Source organism: Parasteatoda tepidariorum, chromosome 2, assembly GCF_043381705.1.
Source record: "Parasteatoda tepidariorum isolate YZ-2023 chromosome 2, CAS_Ptep_4.0, whole genome shotgun sequence".
Taxonomy (NCBI): domain Eukaryota; kingdom Metazoa; phylum Arthropoda; class Arachnida; order Araneae; family Theridiidae; genus Parasteatoda; species Parasteatoda tepidariorum.
The window spans coordinates 88,009,757-88,031,051 of record NC_092205.1 but is presented as its reverse complement, the minus strand read 5'-3'; the positions used below and the strand labels follow the sequence as shown (position 1 = coordinate 88,031,051).

General features: G+C 28.5%; 1 protein-coding gene across 12 annotated transcripts in view; it reads left to right on the top strand.

Annotated features, from left to right (window-relative positions):
* The first annotated feature begins 350 nt into the window (after nucleotides 1–350).
* Nucleotides 351–21,295, top strand: part of LOC107438159 (cyclic AMP-dependent transcription factor ATF-1) — a 53,891-nt gene continuing 32,946 nt past the window's right edge. The window contains exons 1-2 of one of the 12 annotated variants that reach the window (XM_043044977.2): nucleotides 351–522; nucleotides 4,485–4,627. In XM_043044977.2, the coding sequence (XP_042900911.1) occupies nucleotides 4,595–4,627 (33 nt within the window). In that variant the 5' untranslated portion in view covers nucleotides 351–522; nucleotides 4,485–4,594. The other 11 variants (XM_071177872.1, XM_043044970.2, XM_043044972.2 and 8 more) reach the window with 11 other exon arrangements.

Genomic DNA, 21,295 nt, shown 5'->3' with positions numbered 1-21,295 from the left:
TATTTATTTTTTAAATTGAAACGGAGTAAAATTTTTGAAAAAGGAACTATTATTTGAGAAAAGTTTTTGGATTACAAAAAATCTGTGTAAAAATGAATTCAAAAAAATTCATTTCTTTTTATATCTTCAATAAAATTTAAAATAAAATTCGCGCATCATTAAGTCATAAATAATCGTTTCAATTTTTTGCTCAGCTTTTCATAGGATAAAACGTGATATGGAAAATAGTAAATCAAAAAAGTGGTGACGAAATTTCGCCATTCTTTTTCATTACTATTTACTCATCTGGCGTTAGCGCTGTAACCAATGAAGAGATTGAGAAAAGCGGTTCGATTACGTAATATGAAAGAGAACCAATTGGACGAGCCGAAGAAGCCTTGATTCGCGCAGTAATACATTTTCTATGCAAGTGACGAGACGTTTTTCAGTGACGAAGTCGAGGCATCTTGACGTGGCTGCTACGTTTCTGCCAATTTATCCAGTCGGGTTGCGGCAAAGTTTGTGACGAGAAATACGTAACTGGTAAGTACTCAGCTGAGCAATAATAACAATCACACATGGTCTAAACGTGGGTCAGGCTATTTTTTTCATTATAATTTTCATATATGATTGCAATTAATTCTAATTAAACCTTTTATATTAGTTGATAATGTTCCACTTTGAAAAATGGCTTTGAGAGCTCTGACTAATAAAATGGTTTACTCTAAAATGTGTTGCATATGTTATGAAAAAAAAATTTTTAGTGAAGTTTTTAAAAGACATTATTAATAAAATCACATATATAGCACAATTCAAAGCGGAAAATGTTCTTGGAATTAAATACCAATGCGTAAGCCTAATTTTATACATGTTGGAGTATTCGAAAAATCACCATAGTGAATAAAATATGTTTAATATGTTCTGTTCCAAAACATCAAATATTGGAATAAAACACTTTAATATCACTCGTAGCTGAAATAATGGTTGTTTAATCAGCTCTTATGAATGTAATTTTATCGATTTATCCAGTCTTGTAGCGATATCGATGTTTTTTCAGGTATATGCGCTTTTAAGCTATTTACTCCAGCATTCCAGAGTGGGCTAAGCCCTAACATATGAACGTTTCATACAAGTGTTTCATCGTAAATGTTTTGTATTGTGTGAATTTCATTATTATAATATGATTGTGTGATATTGTTATCAGAAGTGATTCACATAATGTTTAGTGCGGGCCTAATATTTTGAAACCATGTTATGAATGATAGTTTTGGAATTTAAGCAATGAATTACAATAAACAACAGAAAATTAAAATATGTGGTGTTTTAAAAAAATTTTGGGAAATTCTTAGAAAATAATGTTACAAAGTAATTTAATTTTAAAGCAAAACCTTTGATTGTTATTTTTTGTATATTTATTTTGTATTTTCTTAATGCCTTTTTTACTACCCACCCACCTGCCAAAAATAACTGGGTGGGTTTCTTTGAAAAAACTCATCTAAAATAACCCCATGTATAAGCGTTTTTTTTTAATCCTAAATTTAAAAAAAAAAATTGGTTTGCAACCTTTTTTTCTGTTATTACTACAGCGATTATAATTTTCCACATTTTTTATATTTTTCTCAAATTATTCTATTTTTAAGCTAATAATCTTTATTACTTTTTAAAAAGTTGTTGATCAAAGCATTTTTAATTTATTTTTGAAATTTCACTATTGGAAAACTTAAGTTTTAAAATATATTTCAACATAGCAGAAATAGAACGCGTTGTACTCGGTGTTTTACTAGAATATTTTAATCGCATATTCATTTTATGATAAAATTCTATAATTCACATTTTGTTATTGGTGATGCATCAGTTAACTATATATAAAGCGAATGCTACATTTCGTTACAGTTAAATCTCTTTTGGTTCTGATTCACTTTTTAAATATCTATAAACTTGAACAAGCTTCTTTTTTGAGACAGAAACTGTTTCTCAATTTGGACCTAAAAAGTCCACAAGTTGAGCACAAGCATTTAATAACTCCCAAACTAGCTAGAATTAATTTTCTAATTGCAGGTGTAGCTGATAAGTAAATGTTAAAGGCCATCTCATTTTGTGTTTACTGATAATGGTCAAAACTAAAATGAAAAGAAATAAGAGTTACTGAGTTGAAAGAAGAAGGGAAAATATATATATATTTTCCTTGAAAGGACTGTCTTTTATGCAGTTATCACCAAACTATTTCAAAATTCTATATAAAAGAGATTAAATTCATTGACATTGAGAAAAAAGTTCTTATCTAATAATAAGTATGATGCTTAGGGAATTGTTAGCTTTTTACAATAATTTTATTTTAAACATCTTCCAATAATAATTCTGTATGCTGTTATAGATTAAGTAATAAAATTATTTCATTATCTTTAGGATATATTATATATTTGCCCCTTCCTTGCCTGAGAAAATAATAGAGCTTATGAAACTAATTCTTTTTAATTTTGCTGAAAAAGGACCAATGGCGTGTAGTATTGATTGTTGTTAGATTGTGTTAAATAGTTTTTTCTAAATTAACTTTTAGTTTTAATTTTGCTTCTAACTCTAAAACTAAATTACTGATAACATTGTCTTTAGTGTAGTCTGACTGTAACATGAGAGTTCTCTTTCAGCAATTGTCAAAAAGAGCTCTCTAACTAAGAATCGTTCACAAACATTTTGATTACATGTGAATCCAATTTCTTTTGTGAATATTTTTTATTTCGATATTTTTTCGTGTTTTCTTCAATCCGAAATCCCTGGAAAAAATTCTGTCCCTTCCAAAAGTGGTTGTAAATAGAGTGGGTCGCAACACAGAGATGGTCTTTCCCATAGATTTCACTGTATTTTAATTTATGCAGGTTTATTGTATTCAAAACAGTTACAGTAACTTTAAAAGTAGTTGAGCAACATTTACGCCAAGAATCATGGTATAAGATATGAAAATTTTTTATTCATGCAAAATAAGAGTTGTCTAATTACAAAACTTTCATTATTTCTGTTTAGACTTTACACATGAGTCTGCATCTTTACTGGAAGTAAAAATAATTTTTGTTACATAAATTCTCACTTGCAGTAATGGTACACAATCTGCAACCCTTGAAATGCCAATTTATGCTCCCATACCTTTCAGGCAAAAATTCATTGGAAAAGCCTACAGATAAAGGAGAGGGAATTTTATAATTCAGTTAACTTTTTAATTTCAATAATATTTGAAACAGGAAATTGAATTTATAACTTTAAAAATGCAAAATATGGAGGTATTATTTACGAGGTCAAAAGAGCTGAGTTTTCAGACATTCCAATATTTTGAAGAAAGTTATGGAATTTATTTACAGTAGTTATTAAATTAATTATTTAATAAAAAATTGCTTTTTTTTTTTTGCTTTGTGAACAAATAAAAATGAGTTAAAGTATTTTGTCATTTCATAAATTAAACATTTATATTGTTTAAACCTAAATCAATAAGATTTTCAATTGATTATTGATTTCAAAATTATTAAGTTCATTAAAAATATAAAAATAGCTAATACAAAATATTGAAATATTTAGTTAATTATTTCCAAAATTAAATCTTGAAAATTATTCTAATGTAAAAATTTATCCTTATAAAACTTTCATTTAAGAAAATTTAAAAGGAGCCTAAGAAAAATTAATTAGTGTAACATAAAAGAAGTGCTACAGATTTCAAAGGATATGTTGCATGTGCGTTATATTATTTTTAAAAAATTAATATTTGTTTTTTACAATATGCTGAATTGCATCAGTTTTATAAGTTTTAATTAATAATTATCTCATTTAATAATCAAGTTAAGAATAGTAAGCATTTGTAATAACATAATATTTTGCATCTTTAATCAAAAAAATTTGTTAACAGTATACCTATAATAATCTGCTATTAGATCTTGCATTTTTAATATCCTAATTATACAGTATTTTCATGCCATCATGAATATATAAATATCGCCAACCACTCTTGTATATTTTATACTTAATTTTTTTTTTTTCTGTTTAATGAGCAAGTTTTGAACTGTTTGCTTTACAAAGGGAAAAATAATAATTCTTAGCAAATTTGGTAGATGTAAGTTAATAGTTATTCTGTGTGGATACTGGTATGGGTCAATGGACTTTCTTTAAACTACTCAATAATTTTTTGGTTCTTTCTTTGTTTTCTCAATATTTATAATTATTTCAAACCAGGTTCAGTTTGGGCTTCAGGGAGTTGCATTTTGAATTTTAGGCTTATCACAATTAAAATTGAAAAAAATCCAACTTCACTCGGAATTAAAATTATATTGGCTAAAACATTCTTTTAATATTATAATTTGACACATTATTGCTAATGCTTTTACTGCTGAAGATCTTAAATATCATTAAAAAAAAACTATTTTCTGATTGTGTTAAACGATTTTACTAATTATTGAAATCAAAAATAAAAATATCATTTTTAAGTGTTTTGTTATTTGCATAGTAATTAGTTGATTTTTAACTAGGTACCCTAATTAAATCTGTTCCAAAAGGAGGTTAAATGCGTTAAATTTTGGTTGCCTGTCGAAACCAAGAAATCATTGGCATTTTTTCCAATCTGGATTCTGCTGGTGAAATGACTGTAACTAAGGCCAAGTATTATTTAGAGGCATGTAATGATCAGATTTTTTATTTGCTTTTAAATTCTTTATTAGAATAAATCAATATTTATTTTTAAAAAGTATTATATTTTAATATTCAAATTTTAAGTAATCTTATTTTAATTTGCTTTCTAATATTTGTTCATAATGTATTTATATGGTATAAAAAAAAAATTTCCCCCTTTGTTAAAGTTGAAAGTAATATTTCATGTCAGTAAATTAATTTTTTAATGTTTATTAATGTTATATGCAATACATTTTCTTGTGTGAAAAATTTACTATTATAATCAAGGATAAAAATCTAACAAAGAGGCGAAAGACTAGCAAAGCGGCGGAATGAACACTTTTTAAAATGGGGTAGAGTTACACATTAGTAACTATCTTAAGATTTTAAAGATTTCTACAAACTCAATATTTTTATCGCAATTTTCTTTCAATAGTTTTTCAAACACCAGTGTCAAGTACTGCAAAATTAACCTTAAAAATAATTATCTTTATCTCATTTTTAAAAGTTTTTTTTATTTTTTATTGTCTGTCGTTTTATTGTTAAGACCAATATGCTTAGTTTATACTGACTTGCTCATGTTTTCAACCACAATTAAAAAGACAGTCTAATAATAGTTATTTGTTAATTTTTTTAATATTAAATATTTTATTTCTTTAAAATATGTTTATTGAAAAACACTTCATTGTTATATGATTAATTTGGTTTAAAAAAAGAACGTTTTATAAATGAGAAAAATGAATCAAATTTAGAGACATCTTAATTTTGTTTCCCTTTAAACGCGAAACATTTTAAAATAATCGTTTTAACTTAGGCCCAACACATTGGCATAAACAACAAATTGACATTTAATTATAATAAAAAGTCGAAATTTTTTAAGCGATTAGAATAAAAAGCGTTCCTAAATAATATTTACAACTGCATAATAAATAGGGTGTAGACTTCAGATGTCTTTATAGGAAATGGTTATACCAAGCTACCCGTTTGATGTCCGGGATAAAATCAAAAATAAATAATAAATCGTTATTAACACTATGAAAAATAGAACACTTTCCTATAAATAAAATAGAATAAAAATATGATTAGTTACTAATTAAGAAAGTCCATCCTTCTTTCTTTATAATGATAATATGAAGGGTGTAGACTTAACTTTTTTAAGTGGCAAATAGAAAGATACTGCTTTCCTGAAAGCAGATATATTTCAGCCCTTCTATAAAACGGCAAATTTTTCGATTGTTTTTTACCCAAAAATCGTGTTTAAAATAGTCTTTGCGCCTTATAGAGGGCTAATGTGAGACAAATTGAAATGACTTAATTTTATAAATTAATAAATCCGGTTTGTTGTTTTAAAAGAAATATATATCTTGACTTTTCTATATATTACAAAGATACATTCAAAATAGGGGGAGAAAAAGATTCAGAAATATTGTACTTTCAATATTTTGTTAGTTTGTTTTTTTTGCCTGAAAAACTTAATTTAAGACTGAAAATCAATCAATAATTAAGTTGTACTACAGAGTATTTAGCTATTAAATTTTTGTCCATGCTTACAGACTGAAAGTCAAGTTTGGTTGCTTGAGGCGAAATATCACACGCGGTTTTCATTTTTATAATTATTTTTTAAATTAACATTCTTTTCTTTATTTATGAAGGAAAAAAAAAGCATCGGCGAAATTACTTTTTATTTTATTTTCCACGGCCCCAGATTAAAGAAATAAAATTAATGTTTTAATTTTTTGTTTCTTATTAGTCTTGATTAAAAACCTACTCTTAAATGCATAAAAGAAGAAGAAAAATTCCCAATTAAATTAAATCCAAACAGGCTCTTTTTTTTTAATCAAAAAAACATTAACGCATATTTGATTTTCTAGTAATTATTTACTTAAAATCATTTCCTAAAATGAGACTATTTTTTCTTATTTATTCTCTTTTAAAACCTAGTTAAAAATAAGTTAAAGTATGAATAATTTATTTCTCTCATATAGTGAATTTTTCTTAAATTTTGCAAATCTGTCACGGTATAGACTCGTGACATATGTCTAAAAATCTATTTAAAAAAAATAAACTGAAATTTTTCTGTTAAAGCAATGAAAACGGGGCTCGTTTGATATAGATTTCTCCGTTTTTTAGAACTTGATAAATCAAAAAGTAATGGTCACTCATATTGGCCACGTCCATTGGAATACAATTTTTTATTTTTCTAAATTTCTGATTGCAGTTTTAATTTATTTCTGTCCCCTTACATTGAAGAGTTAATAATATATATATGTAAATTGCCTGTACTTTTTTCCTCCTTTGTTCTAAAGATCATAAGTTCTTAAGAAAAGACAGTAAATCTTTGAAATCAATCATAAAGAAAATAAGTTTTTGTTATAATTTTTTATGGTTGCAAAAACATCGAATATTTGTATTTTTCATTAATTATTTCTTTCAAATTGTTTGCTAAAGCATTTGCATTTTTTTTTCCAATTAAATATGCTTCTTATAAATATACTTTTCAAACCTCTTATAAGGTTGAAGTGTATAAAAAATTGTCTGCCTATTTTATCCTTTAGTATGTAGTTTTTATGAGTATTCTAGCAAACTCGTGACTTGTTTCGAAAAATTGATTTCAAATTTTAAAAAAATATCTGCTGAAAAACAGTAAACACTAAATTTGTTGTAAACAAGTTTCATCAATTTTTGTGCTTAAAATTGTTTAAATTATCTAGCATGTAATTCTGTTTTGTGAAAAAAGAGTGCAATTTAATATTTTATTTTTTTCCTTTTTGTGGCAACACTTGACTTTGAACTCATATTAAATAAACATATGGTTGTTGTTTTTCGCTCACTGTGAGCTTCTTTTTTTTTTATTAAATATAATGAGCCTAAAAATAAAATAAAATAAATCCTAGAAACCATGAAATAGGCATTATTTCTGAGAATTCAGCTGAATAATTATGACGAATTTTTTGAAGACTATTTTGATTTGAACGTTTCTCAATAATTTTTTTAGGGGGGGGGGATCACAGAAGTTAGTTATTCGTTAACACGTTAAACGCGGGTGTAGGAGCAATTTTATTGATGTAGGTATCATAAATAGTGCGCACAGACGGTTGATTTTAAATTTCTTTGTGTTTAACATTGTAATATGGCACATTTTTACAAATGATTCTATTCGTTATTTATAATAACGTTAATCAACGCAGCTTCTAATTTATATTCATTAAATCAAAGCTCTGTCGCTGAGTTAGTTAATTTTTGCATTTGCAAGTATCCACCTAGTCTAGATAATTGTTTATATCATCGAATCTTGTAACGGAAATGATTTTCCATACTACATTTTATGCTTGCTTTAATTTTTTGCTGTTTTTCCACTAATCAAGACTATTTTTCATGAATTTCGCCTTGAGAGAATTTACTTTTAAGATGAAGTGGGTAGTATAAGTTGATTAAATCAGCTGAGATAACGCATGTTCCCGCATTTATTTGCAATTGGCGACAGGTGCTCTCTGGATGGAAGGCAAGTGTTCTAACTGAACTTCCAAAATTTGCTTTTCTTTTAACAAGAACGAGCAGAATGTAGATGGTGGCTTGGTATTCTTTCATTAGTTAAAAATTGAGAACTTTAATTACAAGTGAGCCTTCTGTTTCAAAACATGCATTGTTTTAGAAATTATTGGTTTCTAAGGTTTCATGACGTGACGAAGTCCGATGGACAAGAAAATGCTACTTTCTTTTACGAAAACAAATGATTTTTAAATTGTTTAAAAATATATTATTAAGGCTGGTAACACTTTTTCGAATCTGCGTAAAGAGCTAACATGTTTTTGAAAATTTATAACCCGCTCCTTGCGTATTCTTTTCAAGTTATTATTTTTCAATTTTCTTAGATTTCTGATTTTGTAAATATAAAATATTCATTTTTTTGTTCTATTCTGCTGAGCAATTATCGTTTTAAAAATATGATGTTGAGGCTTCAAACTCATTCACTGATTAGTTAGTCGGTTGTTAGACAGTTTTATAAGCTGTTCCTTTCTCTGTTTCTTTTTAAACAAGTTGTTTCTAAAAATAGTTTTGTATATTCTATTACAAGGATAAAGGATATTCTTTATGTATAAGTCTCTGAGAAGGCTTGAAACCGACCGCTTTCCTCCATCTTTTAAAGCACTGCTTTTCAACACGTCCAGTGCTGAAGCCCNCCCCCTCCCAAAAAAAACGCTAACAAACTAAATCTATTCAACGCTCGTCAACAGAAATTTTTGATTTAATTATTATTTTTTCTTTTCAGAAATCAGTTCTCCAAATTCGTTTCTCAGTCCAGCATATAAATCGAACATGCTTTAATCAGTTACGAAGCACTCGCCTCCCCCCCCCCCCAAATTTTATAGACGGAAAATGTTTTCTTTTACCGTTTCCCTAAAGGCATTTTTTGAAATCCGGAGTTATCCTTTTTAATAAAAGATTACTATGAAATAAATAGTATTGTGTCTTAACAAGGCCGTCCTCGTGTAAGGAATTTCAACTTATTCAATAAAATAAATTTTAAAAATCATTCAATTGCATTATAACTTTCTCCTTCATAGTTTTCTGATTAAATTTTTCCCGCCCTTATTAAAGAACGATTTTACTTGTTAACCTAATTTAATCCTGGCAACAGTCTAATACTTCAATTGAGATAATTGTAATCGTTTTCTGTTTAGTCTCTGATTGCGCATTCGAGTTGCTGCTTAGAAAAGTCTGTATTTTAACTTCAAAGAAAGTGAATCAAGGAAAGAAAAACTCGCTTCTGTGCTCTTAAAGTGATTCATTGTTTTTGTAGAGGCAGAGCTTTGCGTGACGTCAGCAAAATTTCCTCCTAAAGCGTCACGTGCTCTTACTTTTTTAACTATGACCTCATTTTCATTACCAGAAGGAAAAGGAGAATATGTGCCACTTCATTGCTTATTCTTAACACTTTCGCTTATTCCGACTTTTTTTTTCTTCCATAAATTTATTTGCATTTATTTATTTCGTGAACTTTTAAACGGGCATAAAAGGGAATTGTTTCACAAGTCAAATTTATTTTTCACTTGTCATCCGATTCCTTTAAGTTAGTTGGCAATGCTTTCTTGATTTTTACTTAATTCTACTTTCTTTTTCAATTAAATTGTTTTTAAAAAATACAGTTTTATGGAGTGGGTAAGCCCATTTTTCGAGTGGAAAAAAGATATTTGTATTGGGTCCTGTTTAAACAAAACCTTAAAAATATATATATATCTAAAACCAGGCCAAGGTTTCTTCCAACCCATTTCCAATAAAGCATTCATGAACGCTTTATAACTTGAATTCTCAACGTTCGATCCCTCCTAATTTTCAAAGTTCGTAGCTGTCCTGATTTTCCTGATGCAAAATATATTGTATAGATTTTTAGCTTTTTTTTCCGGATGTTTTTTTATTTTTTTTTATTTTAACGTGTGTTCAGAACGTCATATTTTTTACGATTATAAATGCGGACTATAAAATAATTGAAATTGATTTGAAGAATCAAAAGATCTGGATTTCGATTTATTCAAATTTAAGGATCATCCATCAGTTTATATACACATTTTGCAGACTTGAATCGTTGTTTCAAACTTTTTTGGAATTATTTTGACATTTTAGTAGAAATTCATTATTAATTTTACGAGGAACATGCCGTATCAAATCTTTATAGTGTGGGGTTTTGTAATTTTCACAATTCGTTTCTTTGATCATTTTTAAAAAAATTCCAATCAACATTCCAGTGATAGTGAATTTTTAAATGGTGAATTGAAGAGTCGTCCACTGTATTACTTTTTTGCAAAAATATTAAGTGATCTGTTTACTGTGTTTTCATTTCGATATAGCAATAACCCTATTTTAAAATTATTTGTTTGAGGAAGTTTTAAACTGGCAGATTTTAATTAAATATTGATATGAAGAAATGTTTCTAATCGGTACTAGTTATTTATGAATTTTTTTAGTACAACAGTACTATAAAAATTTCTTATATTTTAATCTCAAATAGTGCTCCCTTAATAGCGTTATGCTAGAAACTGATACAACTTAGCAAAGTAATTTTAATATTAAAAATAGCATATATTTTTTATTCTTTTTTGCAGTAAAATTTTTTTTTTAATGTCCTGCCTACTCTACGGGATTTTCAAGTAAGACTACTTGATTTTGCCAAATTCTACTAGTTTAATAAAAATTCTCCTGATTTTTGTACACTTCAGAAAATCCCCTAAACTTGAGTTTCCTTAAGAAATCCCTATTAAAATAGAATTTTTGCACTGATTATTGCTTGCTGGAATATTTAAATAAGTGTTACTAATATATAATGAAGTGAGCCTCATTTATTAAAATCAGTTAACTATCTTTGATGAATTAAATACCTATTACTATTCAAAATTAAGAGTAAACATAATCAGGGGTCTGTCCAGACATTTTGTGAAAGGTTCGTTCTTGTAAAATTGTGAAAAAATTACTCATAATTTGTGAACATATTATAAACGTTAAGTCACCTTACTACCAGGGTTCTGCTTTTGTGCAAATAGGGTCACTTATTGCAAAAAAAAAACTTTTTCAAGGAGTTTTTAAAAGACATACAAGATTATGCTCAACACTGTAAAATTATAATTAAAAAAATTAAATTTTAAAAAATAAGCAGCAATTGCTGCTACTAAATTAGAGATGCAACATACAGATATTTGGTATTTAGCCTATACTGCTGAACGCAGATTATTCATTTCGGACGAATAAAGGAAGAAGCGTCTGCCGAAAACAAAATTTAGTTCGTTTACGTCTATCTTTCTCCCCTCCCCCCCCCCTCCTGGTAAGAGTATATTCGATTAACAAAACAATAATGAATATAAACAAATTTGTGAAGGGTCCGATTAAAAGATAAATTATTTTGTGAACGGTCCGTTTTCAAGTTAAAATATTCTGTGAAGGGTCCGTTTTTATGAAAAGATATTTTGTGAAGGGTCCGTTAACGGACCCAAATTTCTTCTAAACAGACCCCTGATAATACATAACATTTTAAGTTCATTTAATGTTAACTATAACTGAAAAATATTGCAGTTCTTTTATTTTGATCTCTCAAATTCCGCAAGTGTGAAATATTTAGTACATGTTGTAACAATTATCAAGACATTTATATTATTTCGTAGAACCTAATGGATTTTTCTCTATCCATGTTGACTTTTTGTGTCTATCTCTCTCTATATATATATATATTTAAACCAGGCTTTTAAATCTAAATTTTAGATCATTGAAGACCGGAAGAAAAACCAGTTGGCATTTCTTTTTAGTTATTCGAACAATGATTCATACTTTTAAATTTGAATCACTCCGTGCTTAATATATTGTTGCCATAAAACTTTAGGGCATAAATACAATCTTCGTTTTTTTATTACACACATTTGAGGCTGAGACAGCTGAAAAAAAATTTCTGAAGGACTACGTACCTGCAAAAACAGTTTAAACTGATAAAAAACCCTTGCCTATCTGATATTAGCTCGTTTTATCTTTTGTTTGATAGCTAACAGCAGTCTTTCATTTCTCTCATTTATTTATTTAGTTTTTTTTTCAGCCCTACGATAACGACGGGGAAAAAAATTGTTTGCTAACAAAAACTTCTTAGAGTTGGTGGCAATGGCGTTATTTTTAGTTCACTAATATCAATTTTCGAAACACATTTTTGAAGTTCGACCTTTTGTCCTAATTTAAATTGAACTCGTAATGCATGGTGATTATAAAATAACCTAGTCAAAATATGATCACCTCGAAAGCCTAACATTCAAAAGAATGTAATGAATGTAATTGTTTTTAGACATAGTGCTCAACAATAAATATTAAAAATAATTTTCCAGCTCTTACGGTTACGGTGATAGGATTTGAAAATTTTCAAATGAATGGAAACTTAATCATAGTTAAAAACGGAATTTAAAAGATTTGACTTGAAAAACGGCGGCGTTAGGCGGAGATAATGAAAAGAGTATTTTATAAATTTTCAGTGCGTTAGCAATTCTATAGCTACGAGCTATAAGGATAAGGGAAATAAACTGATTTGCATCTTGCACTTTTCATCTTTCTACTGTCGAATATTTTTAGAAATACATTTTTAGGGGCATTGATTTTTACATTAATTTGAAAAAGACTTGATTTATCATAGTCGCTTATTCTTTTAAAATACACAGCACTCTCTCAAAAAAAAAATTATAGAAGTAGTTCAAAATTGATTGCGATTCTAGAACCTCGCAGTTTGCATTGAGTAATAAGAATTGGCGATTTAACAGCAATATTAAAAATTAAGGAACTTTTTACTATTTTGATTGGCACACCTGCTAATACGCTGATTAGCACATTCACTAATACCCCGAATTGTGTACTCGCATTAATTCGCTTTAATGCGTATAAAATGAACAGGTGTAAAATATCTATTGAATCATCTTGATATTGATGATAGTTAAATAGTGTTTCCCAAACTTATTGACTTTTGTGTACCCTTTCTAAATTTTTCGTAACGCTGTGTACCACTCATAAAAAAAAAAAATTTATACGTATTTTTTACTATAAAAAAAATTGCACTGAAGTTAAAAATCACAACTGGCTGTTGATACCACTAATTATTAACTGTTAACTCTGCAAGAAATAGCCAAAAGAAAAATACGGAATCATAAATTTTCATGTCTAGCTTTGTTTTTAAATAAATTTTTCTGAAATTTTCGTTTGTTGCAAGATATTTCGAATAAGAACGCATACCCCCACTAAACTGTTCCCGTTCCCCTGGGGGCACGCGTACCCCACTTTGGGAAACACTGGATTATAGTATGAAAAAAAAATTGTATAAAAAGGAAATTTATAATTAAAAAAAATGATCAATCGTCATAATAACGATAGATATTTAATGACGTTGGCTACGATCATGATTCTCTAACCCGAAACTAAAACAGTTTTAGGAATCTATCTATAATAACTAACGAGTATTTTATAAATTACTTGATAAAATAAATTAATTTAAACCAGAGAGGCGTTTTATTGTTAAATTTTAACCTCGTATGTTTTTATAATTAAGTAGTAATCTGAATCACAGAGATAATTATCTCAGTTACAAGTTGTATCGCTGTTAATTTTTTTTCCTTCCTTATGCCTAAATGCAGATCGTGTATGTTTTGAATGTTTCTTATTCTAAAAGGTAACTGAATTTTTTATCTGATTCTCAATCGATATCTCATTCGTTCAAATATTACTAATTCTTTTCTGGGAAAAGGTATTTCCAATGTGTGATACTAAATGGGCGAAAAAAATAATCCGATATCATTTTTTTTTCTTCTAAATTTACTTATTTTTATTTATAATGGGTGTCTTATCTTGTTGAAAATTATAAGAAATAACAAAAATAGTTGAATTCTCTCCCATTTTTAGTCATTATATAGAAAATAGAGAATTCGTATAATAGATAAGTAAGCTTTAAATTGGACCTTCATAACTAAACAAAATTTCAAGTCTCATCGACTCAAAGGATTCAAAAGACCCAACTTCTTCATTTATTTCATAATAAGTTTTGTAAAAACTATGCAATATTTCACGCTCCCTTAATACTGGTTATTATGGGATTGATTTAATTTCCTAACAATTTTCTCTCAGTACTCTACTTCATTATAACTAATTTTATCTAATAAAGCAGATAAAATAATAAAGTACAGAAACATAAGATTACTTTATTTTTGATAAGGTAGAATATGGGAAATGTTTAACATAACATATTGTACATATTATGGTGTAAATATTTATCATGTTGTTCTTAATTTTATAAAACAAACACTGTAAAAGTAATGCATAAACGGCCCGCGAAGCCTTTTTTTGTGGCCCGTGAACTATAATATATTAGTTGTCATTTTTTGCTGACAATTTTTCCTAAAAAATCTATATGGGTTTAAAATACTTTCCTTCGTTAAAAAGAGAAAGGAAAAAAAACTAATTTCTTCGTTTCTGTGAAATTTGATATACCAACTTTACAAAAAAAATTATTTCTCATCCAAGAAAATATTTATTATTATTTGTAATTCAATATTTTTGTTTCATACTACTTGATAAAAATCTGACAGTAATATTCAATGTTCCTTCAAACATTAAAGAGTCCTATGTAAAATTTTGAAAAAGTAGGGACCCGCCATTTGATTACACCAATCAAATGGCGGGTCCCGACTTTTTCAAAATTTTAATTGCGGCCCCCGGCCTCATGTAAGTTGGAAACCCCTGTTTTAGAAAAGAATGGATAGAATATAACTTTAGGACGAATATATTCTATCCTTTAGCTTTTTCAACAGCTGTAACTTTCTCTTCCACTTAAACGTGTCTCTCCCGCTGTTCTACGGAGAACGAAAAAATAGACAGAAAAAAAAGGGAGCTCTTTATTCAAGAGTACTGTAGAATTCTTGCCAGTCTAAATATATACGGCTTCCAATATAGCCTGAGCGCGGTCCACTGCCTTCTTGCTTTTAAAACCGATCTCAGCGTCACTGGATTTGGAAATGACGCAAAATCAGTTTTTCACTTAAGTTTCTTTTGAGATGGGCGTCGTGGGCAGCTCTTGACTTATTGGGACAGTATCCTTTCTGCGTAGGATTTAGTTTCATGTTAGAACAGATTTTTTTTTTAAATTCACAACTATTTATCATCATCTACTTAGCGTTCATAGATTTTTTAAAAATATTTTCAGTACTAATATAAACCTCATTGATCGTTACAGATCATTTTAACTGCAAATAATCCTAGACTAACGGAAAAAAACAATGTAGGTGCAGATCTCCAGTGAAGCAAGCATGTTGTTTTTTCAATTTCGCTGCCGTAAATTTGGGTGTGACACAAGTGCTAATTGATTTTATATTTTTTTACCGTCGTTAAACAACCGACCCAATTTTGAGTTTGCGGCTACCTATGTTCATCTTTCTAGAGGACTTTCTTATATGAAACTGACTCTCATTAGCGTTACGTGGAAAGGAAAACCACGAGAACTTCCCATTGTTAGCCCGACGGCTAAGGGGACTCTAACCCATGTTACGCCTTTCCTTTAAGAATTATTAATAAAACCGCATTTAACCGATCCTGTACCAATGAAGCATCCAACTTAAGTGACTATCATGCGCTGCACGCAATCCGCAACGAATAAAAAAAAGATGTTTAACCATTAATAGTAGAATTTAGTTATTAGAATTTTTCCTATTTAGATGTTTCTATAATTTAATATTAATGTTGTTGTTCTTTTTTTGTAGAAGTATACACTTTGTCAAAATATGTCATTTTTTGACAAATTTTTTTTTCACAATATGACGTGTCGTTAGGAAAATTTCAAGTTATTTTTTTTTATGTAATTTCAAACACAGAAAAGAAATCCACTGATGTAGCTGCCGGGGAGCCAGAGGGAGCATCTGTACCAGGGCGCAGCTTTAGAGGGGCACCAAACTTATGAAAAAATGAATTCTTGGGTAAANTTTTTTTTTTTTTAAATTTGAATACAATCGAACAAAATATATTATTTATCATCATCTACTTAGCGCTCATAGATTTTTAAAAATATTTTCAGTTAATACAAGGGTCTGTCTAGGCCTAATTTACTACTGTATGGCGGTACCGTCACAAATTCAACTTTAGGAAAAACGGTAGTTTCACAAAATACTTTCTCTTAAAATTTTATTTTTCTATCCCGTAAGAAACGCTAAATCCATATTTTTGTGTTTATTTTTTAATATAATTTTTAATTTTCACAAAATAGGTACTTCTCAGAAAAACCTAGACAGACCCCTATAATATAAACCTCATTGATCGTTAGTGAACATTTTAACGGCAAATAATCCTAGACTAACGGGAGGGAAAAAAACAATGTAGGCGCAGATCTCCAGTGAAGCAAGCATGTTTTTTTTTCAATTTCGCTGCCGTAAATTTGGGTGTGACACAAGTGCTAATTGATTTTATATTTTTTTACCGTCGTTAAACAACCGACCCAATTTTGAGTTTGCGGCTACCTATGTTCATCTTTCTAGAGGACTTTCTTATATGAAACTGACTCTCATTAGCGTTACGTGGAAAGGAAAACCACGAGAACTTCCCATTGTTAGCCTGACGGCTAAGGGGACTCTAACCCATGTTACGCCTTTCCTTTAAGAATTATTAATAAAACCGCATTTAACCGATCCTGTACCAATGAAGCATCCAACTTAAGTGACTATCATGCGCTGCACGCAATCCGCAACGAATAAAAAAAAGATGTTTAACCATTAATAGTAGAATTTAGTTATTAGAATTTTTCCTATTTAGATGTTTCTATAATTTAATATTAATGTTGTTGTTCTTTTTTTGTAGAAGTATACACTTTGTCAAAATATGTCATTTTTTGACAAATTTTTTTTTCACAATATGACGTGTCGTTAGGAAAATTTCAAGTTATTTTTTTTTATGTAATTTCAAACACAGAAAAGAAATCCACTGATGTAGCTGCCGGGGAGCCAGAGGGAGCATCTGTACCAGGGCGCAGCTTTAGAGGGGCACCAAACTTATGAAAAAATGAATTCTTGGGTAAAATGTTGTTCACTTTTAATTATCTTTAGTTTCTTCTCCTAATTAATTGTTCCATAACTTTTTCAAATATTTTTATAATTTACGTTATGATTGAACACCCTCCCTCCAGAATATCATTTTTTTTTTTTATAAAGTCATATATATATATATATATATATAAATTCCAAATTGGCGACATATTGACTGAAAAATGTCTAAGAAAATTTTTATTCAATCAAAAGTTGAAACTATCTAAAACATAAAATAGACCTCAAAAGTCCCATTTTTAGTCCTGCACCAAATTATAAGAAGACGCAAAAACTGAGTTTGTTCGCTGCTGTTGAAGAAATGCAAGATTTTCGGCTGATGTGAGAATTTAAAAAAAATACAAGCCTGAATTTAAACATAAAGAAACCATAGTTACGCCAAATATGACCTGTTGTTCGAGAAATTACAAATTAGGTATTGTGAATAAAATTAAAATCACGCTTAACAATTGAAACAGGTATTTAACAAGCAGGTGTTATCGAAAACGTTGAAATTGCCGAAGTTTCAAACTAGTCTCAACTGATTGTTGAAGTTCAAAATTATAATGCTTCTATCTATAAGAATGTTAAATATTTTATACCTATTTATAAATTCATTCCAGGGCCGCTTGGTGACCCTGAGAACTCGCTTTATTTTATCTGCAACCGAGGAGAGCTTGTCTTTTGCAATATGCAGTGTACATTTATTTAGAGAGCTGTTCTATTGCTCAAGTCTTGTTTTCGTACTTATTATTTTTCTATTTTTTAATTATCCGCTCGGTGGATAAATATTTATCTTATTTTTTATCTTAATAAAAACCCATCATTGATTATTATTAATTTCTTTAAAAAAAAACATTTGTTTCCAGCCATAAGTTTTATTTATTTATTATTACAATGAACTCTCGCTATATCAATAATGTTTTGTAGTCGCGACGAACTTGCGTATGAATTAATGTTATCCACCTTTCAATATTGTGATATTCTCTGAAGCAATAAGCCCCTGTAAAATGATTTTTTTCCTTCAAATTTCAATCCTATTTTGCCATTTTGTTCAGTCTTTTCTGACAAGAGAAGTCTCACCGCTATGAATGGCTTTTGTATTCAGATTTCAATACCCTATCCTTGATGTTCTTAGACCACCCCAAGACCTTCCATTCTTAGAATTGTTTCCCAGATGTAACATACCTATCTGATTTCATATTTAACCATAATTACCACTCTGCAAATTAAATTTTTATATAATACAGGACTGATTGTGCTTCGGAAGAAATCCGGATTTCCGGATTTTTCGCTAACAGTGATCCGGAAGTTTCCGGAGAACGAAGGTCCAGATTTTTCAAAAAATCATTGATCACAGAAGTTTCCGAAAATCAAATTTTCGAAAGTGGAACTAAAAAACACAGTTTATTTTATTTGTTTGTAAGGGAGAGCCAGAGAGATACTTTATAAGCTTACATTCCTGATTAATATTCATTTTTTATCAGTAAATAGTTGTTATGATCATAAAATCAAGAAAGAAAGACATATTTGTAAATTTTAATTACTTTTTCTGGTCATCATAGATATGTGTAAATGGTATAGGTGTGTGTAAAATTTTAAATATGTTTCAAGTAAACTAAGAAATATTGAGAAAAGGAGATAAACCTTGTTTAAATTTTTTTTTGCTAACTTTTCAATTTAAACTGTTTTTTTTTTTTTTGTTTTTGTTTCGTCAGCATACTNTTTTTTGTTTTTTTTTTAACTCAAGAAATTTCCGGAATTTCGATTTGGGCTCACAATCACCCCTGTATAATATATAAATAGATTTATATTTAATGCATCTATAACATTAAAAAAATCTTATTGTGTCCCTAAAGTATGTAGACCCGCGATATAATAATATATCCCCCTACAACAATATATTTATTTGGTTCCCAAAATATTGTTGTAGTGAGGTTTTACTGTATTATTATTTATTTATTGTGTTTGCAGATATTGAGTCAAAACACTCACTTTCGATTTTTTTTTTAATCGTTAAATATTTGAGTCACTAAGTATACGGATTTTCTACGTTCACATTTTTTATTCCCGCTTTTTTTAACCATTTGCTTCAAATTAAATCACTTTTTCCGCCGAAGTTAAAAACAAATGAATAATAAATTTATCGCGTCAAAAAGATAAGAAATATTCAATGTGCGATCTCTCTCTATTTAGAATTTACGAACTAACTGCGAAAGTAATCTCTTTTGGTATTTAAAAGATATTTCTCTCTACATAATTACTATAAACTTACATTTTCTAATTACCAGAAAAAAAGTAGAGAGAAATTGAAGTGAAACAGTAAATGGGCGAATCAGTTTAATTACTGAATTAAATAATTCAATCTAAAAACCATTATCTTTTTTCTTTCTTTTTCCTTTTTTTATATTATTTTTAATTTGATCTTAAATTGTAAAATCTTGTTTAGATTAAATTACGGTAGATAAAATAATCACTTTTTGGATTGTAAAATGAGGTATGCATAAGGCAGCATCTTGTACATAATTTAAAAACTTATCTGACTTAATTAGAAAGCATTTTCAATGAGTAATGAGAATAAATTATTCAGTTATCTGTATTTTAAGAGCTTCCTTCATACAGAAAATGGATTCCACGCCCCCCTTGTAGATCTGAGATTTATATGAACTCAAATTTTTTATTAAGTAAATAATTAAAAGTAATTATAAAGTAAGTTTTTTCTAAATTATTATTATTTTTTTTAAATATTAACAACTTCGAAGTTTGGGAACTCGATTCATCCCTTGGAAGAAAAACTATTTGGAAATATTATTATTATTTTTTTTTTTAAGGAAATTTGCGTTTATGAAGTTTTCCGTAAGTTAATTTGACGGAAGTCTATTCTCTATAATGGTATCTTTAACAATCGAAAACATCCTTCAACTCGACATATTTATTTCTCCCATAGTAACAGGTGCTTATAATTGTCACTTTCTTTAGTCGTTCTGTTTTCCCCCAGTTTTAATAATTAGCTGATGACTGCCTGTTATTCAGTTAGACATCTTCCGCTTACAGCATTTTTTTATTTTTGCATTTTTCATTAAAGTTTTAAAAAAACTTTCTTAGGGTAACTGGATACCAACCATCTAAAGTTTCCAGTTAAACCTATAAGAAAAAGGCATATCAAGGCATTGTCTAGGTTTTTCTGAGAGGTACCTATTTTGTGATAATTTAAAATTATATTAAAAAATCAACACCAAAATAAAATTCTAAGAAAAAATATATAGTGAAAGTACCGTTTTTCCTAAAGTTAGTAAATTTGGCATGGACAGACCCCTGGTTATATATTGTACATACAGGTTTAAAATTTCTTTATCTATTAACTTCATGTCACCCTCCCAACCGAAAACTAATTTTTATTCTAATCTTGCCATTTAAAAACTGATCAACAAAAAAAAAATTTAATTTTGGAAAATATTATTAATTTGTTGCATAGTTGTATTTATAGCTGTGAGTTTAATGGGGGAGTCTAAACTATATGAATCGTTACTGTGGAAACAAACCTGTCCTATACAATACAAGTGCAATAGAAAAAACATTTGATTCTCCCCAATTGATTTTTAGAAAGGCTCCAGCTACTTTTCCTTAAGTGTACTATAAACGCTAATATATATATACACACACAGCTTATATAAAAATTTCAAATTTATGAAAATACCAATTTTGAATTTTTTATCGCTTACGTTAATTTTTTCTTGTGCACTGCAGTCATTGCTTTTAACCAGCTGTGTAAACTTTGAATTTGACGATTTTTGACAGAAACGAAAAATGTTTTGTTTTGTTCTAATATAAGTCACAAGCTTTGAAATATGATTTCCTTCTTGCTCAAATTATCTGTATGATATATTGCTTCTTTTTTTTTTTTCAACTTTAAAATAATTCAATAAATTTTACCTAAAGACACTTATGAACACGGGTGTTTTCCTGCAAAACAAACTGGGGACATACAGTTTTTTTTTTTTTTTTTTTTTCGTTTAAATTTTTCAACAATTCGTTTTTAAATCATTTGATCAAACATTTTGCATAATGGATAGATATTTTATGGATATTTTAAACTTACGCCAAAT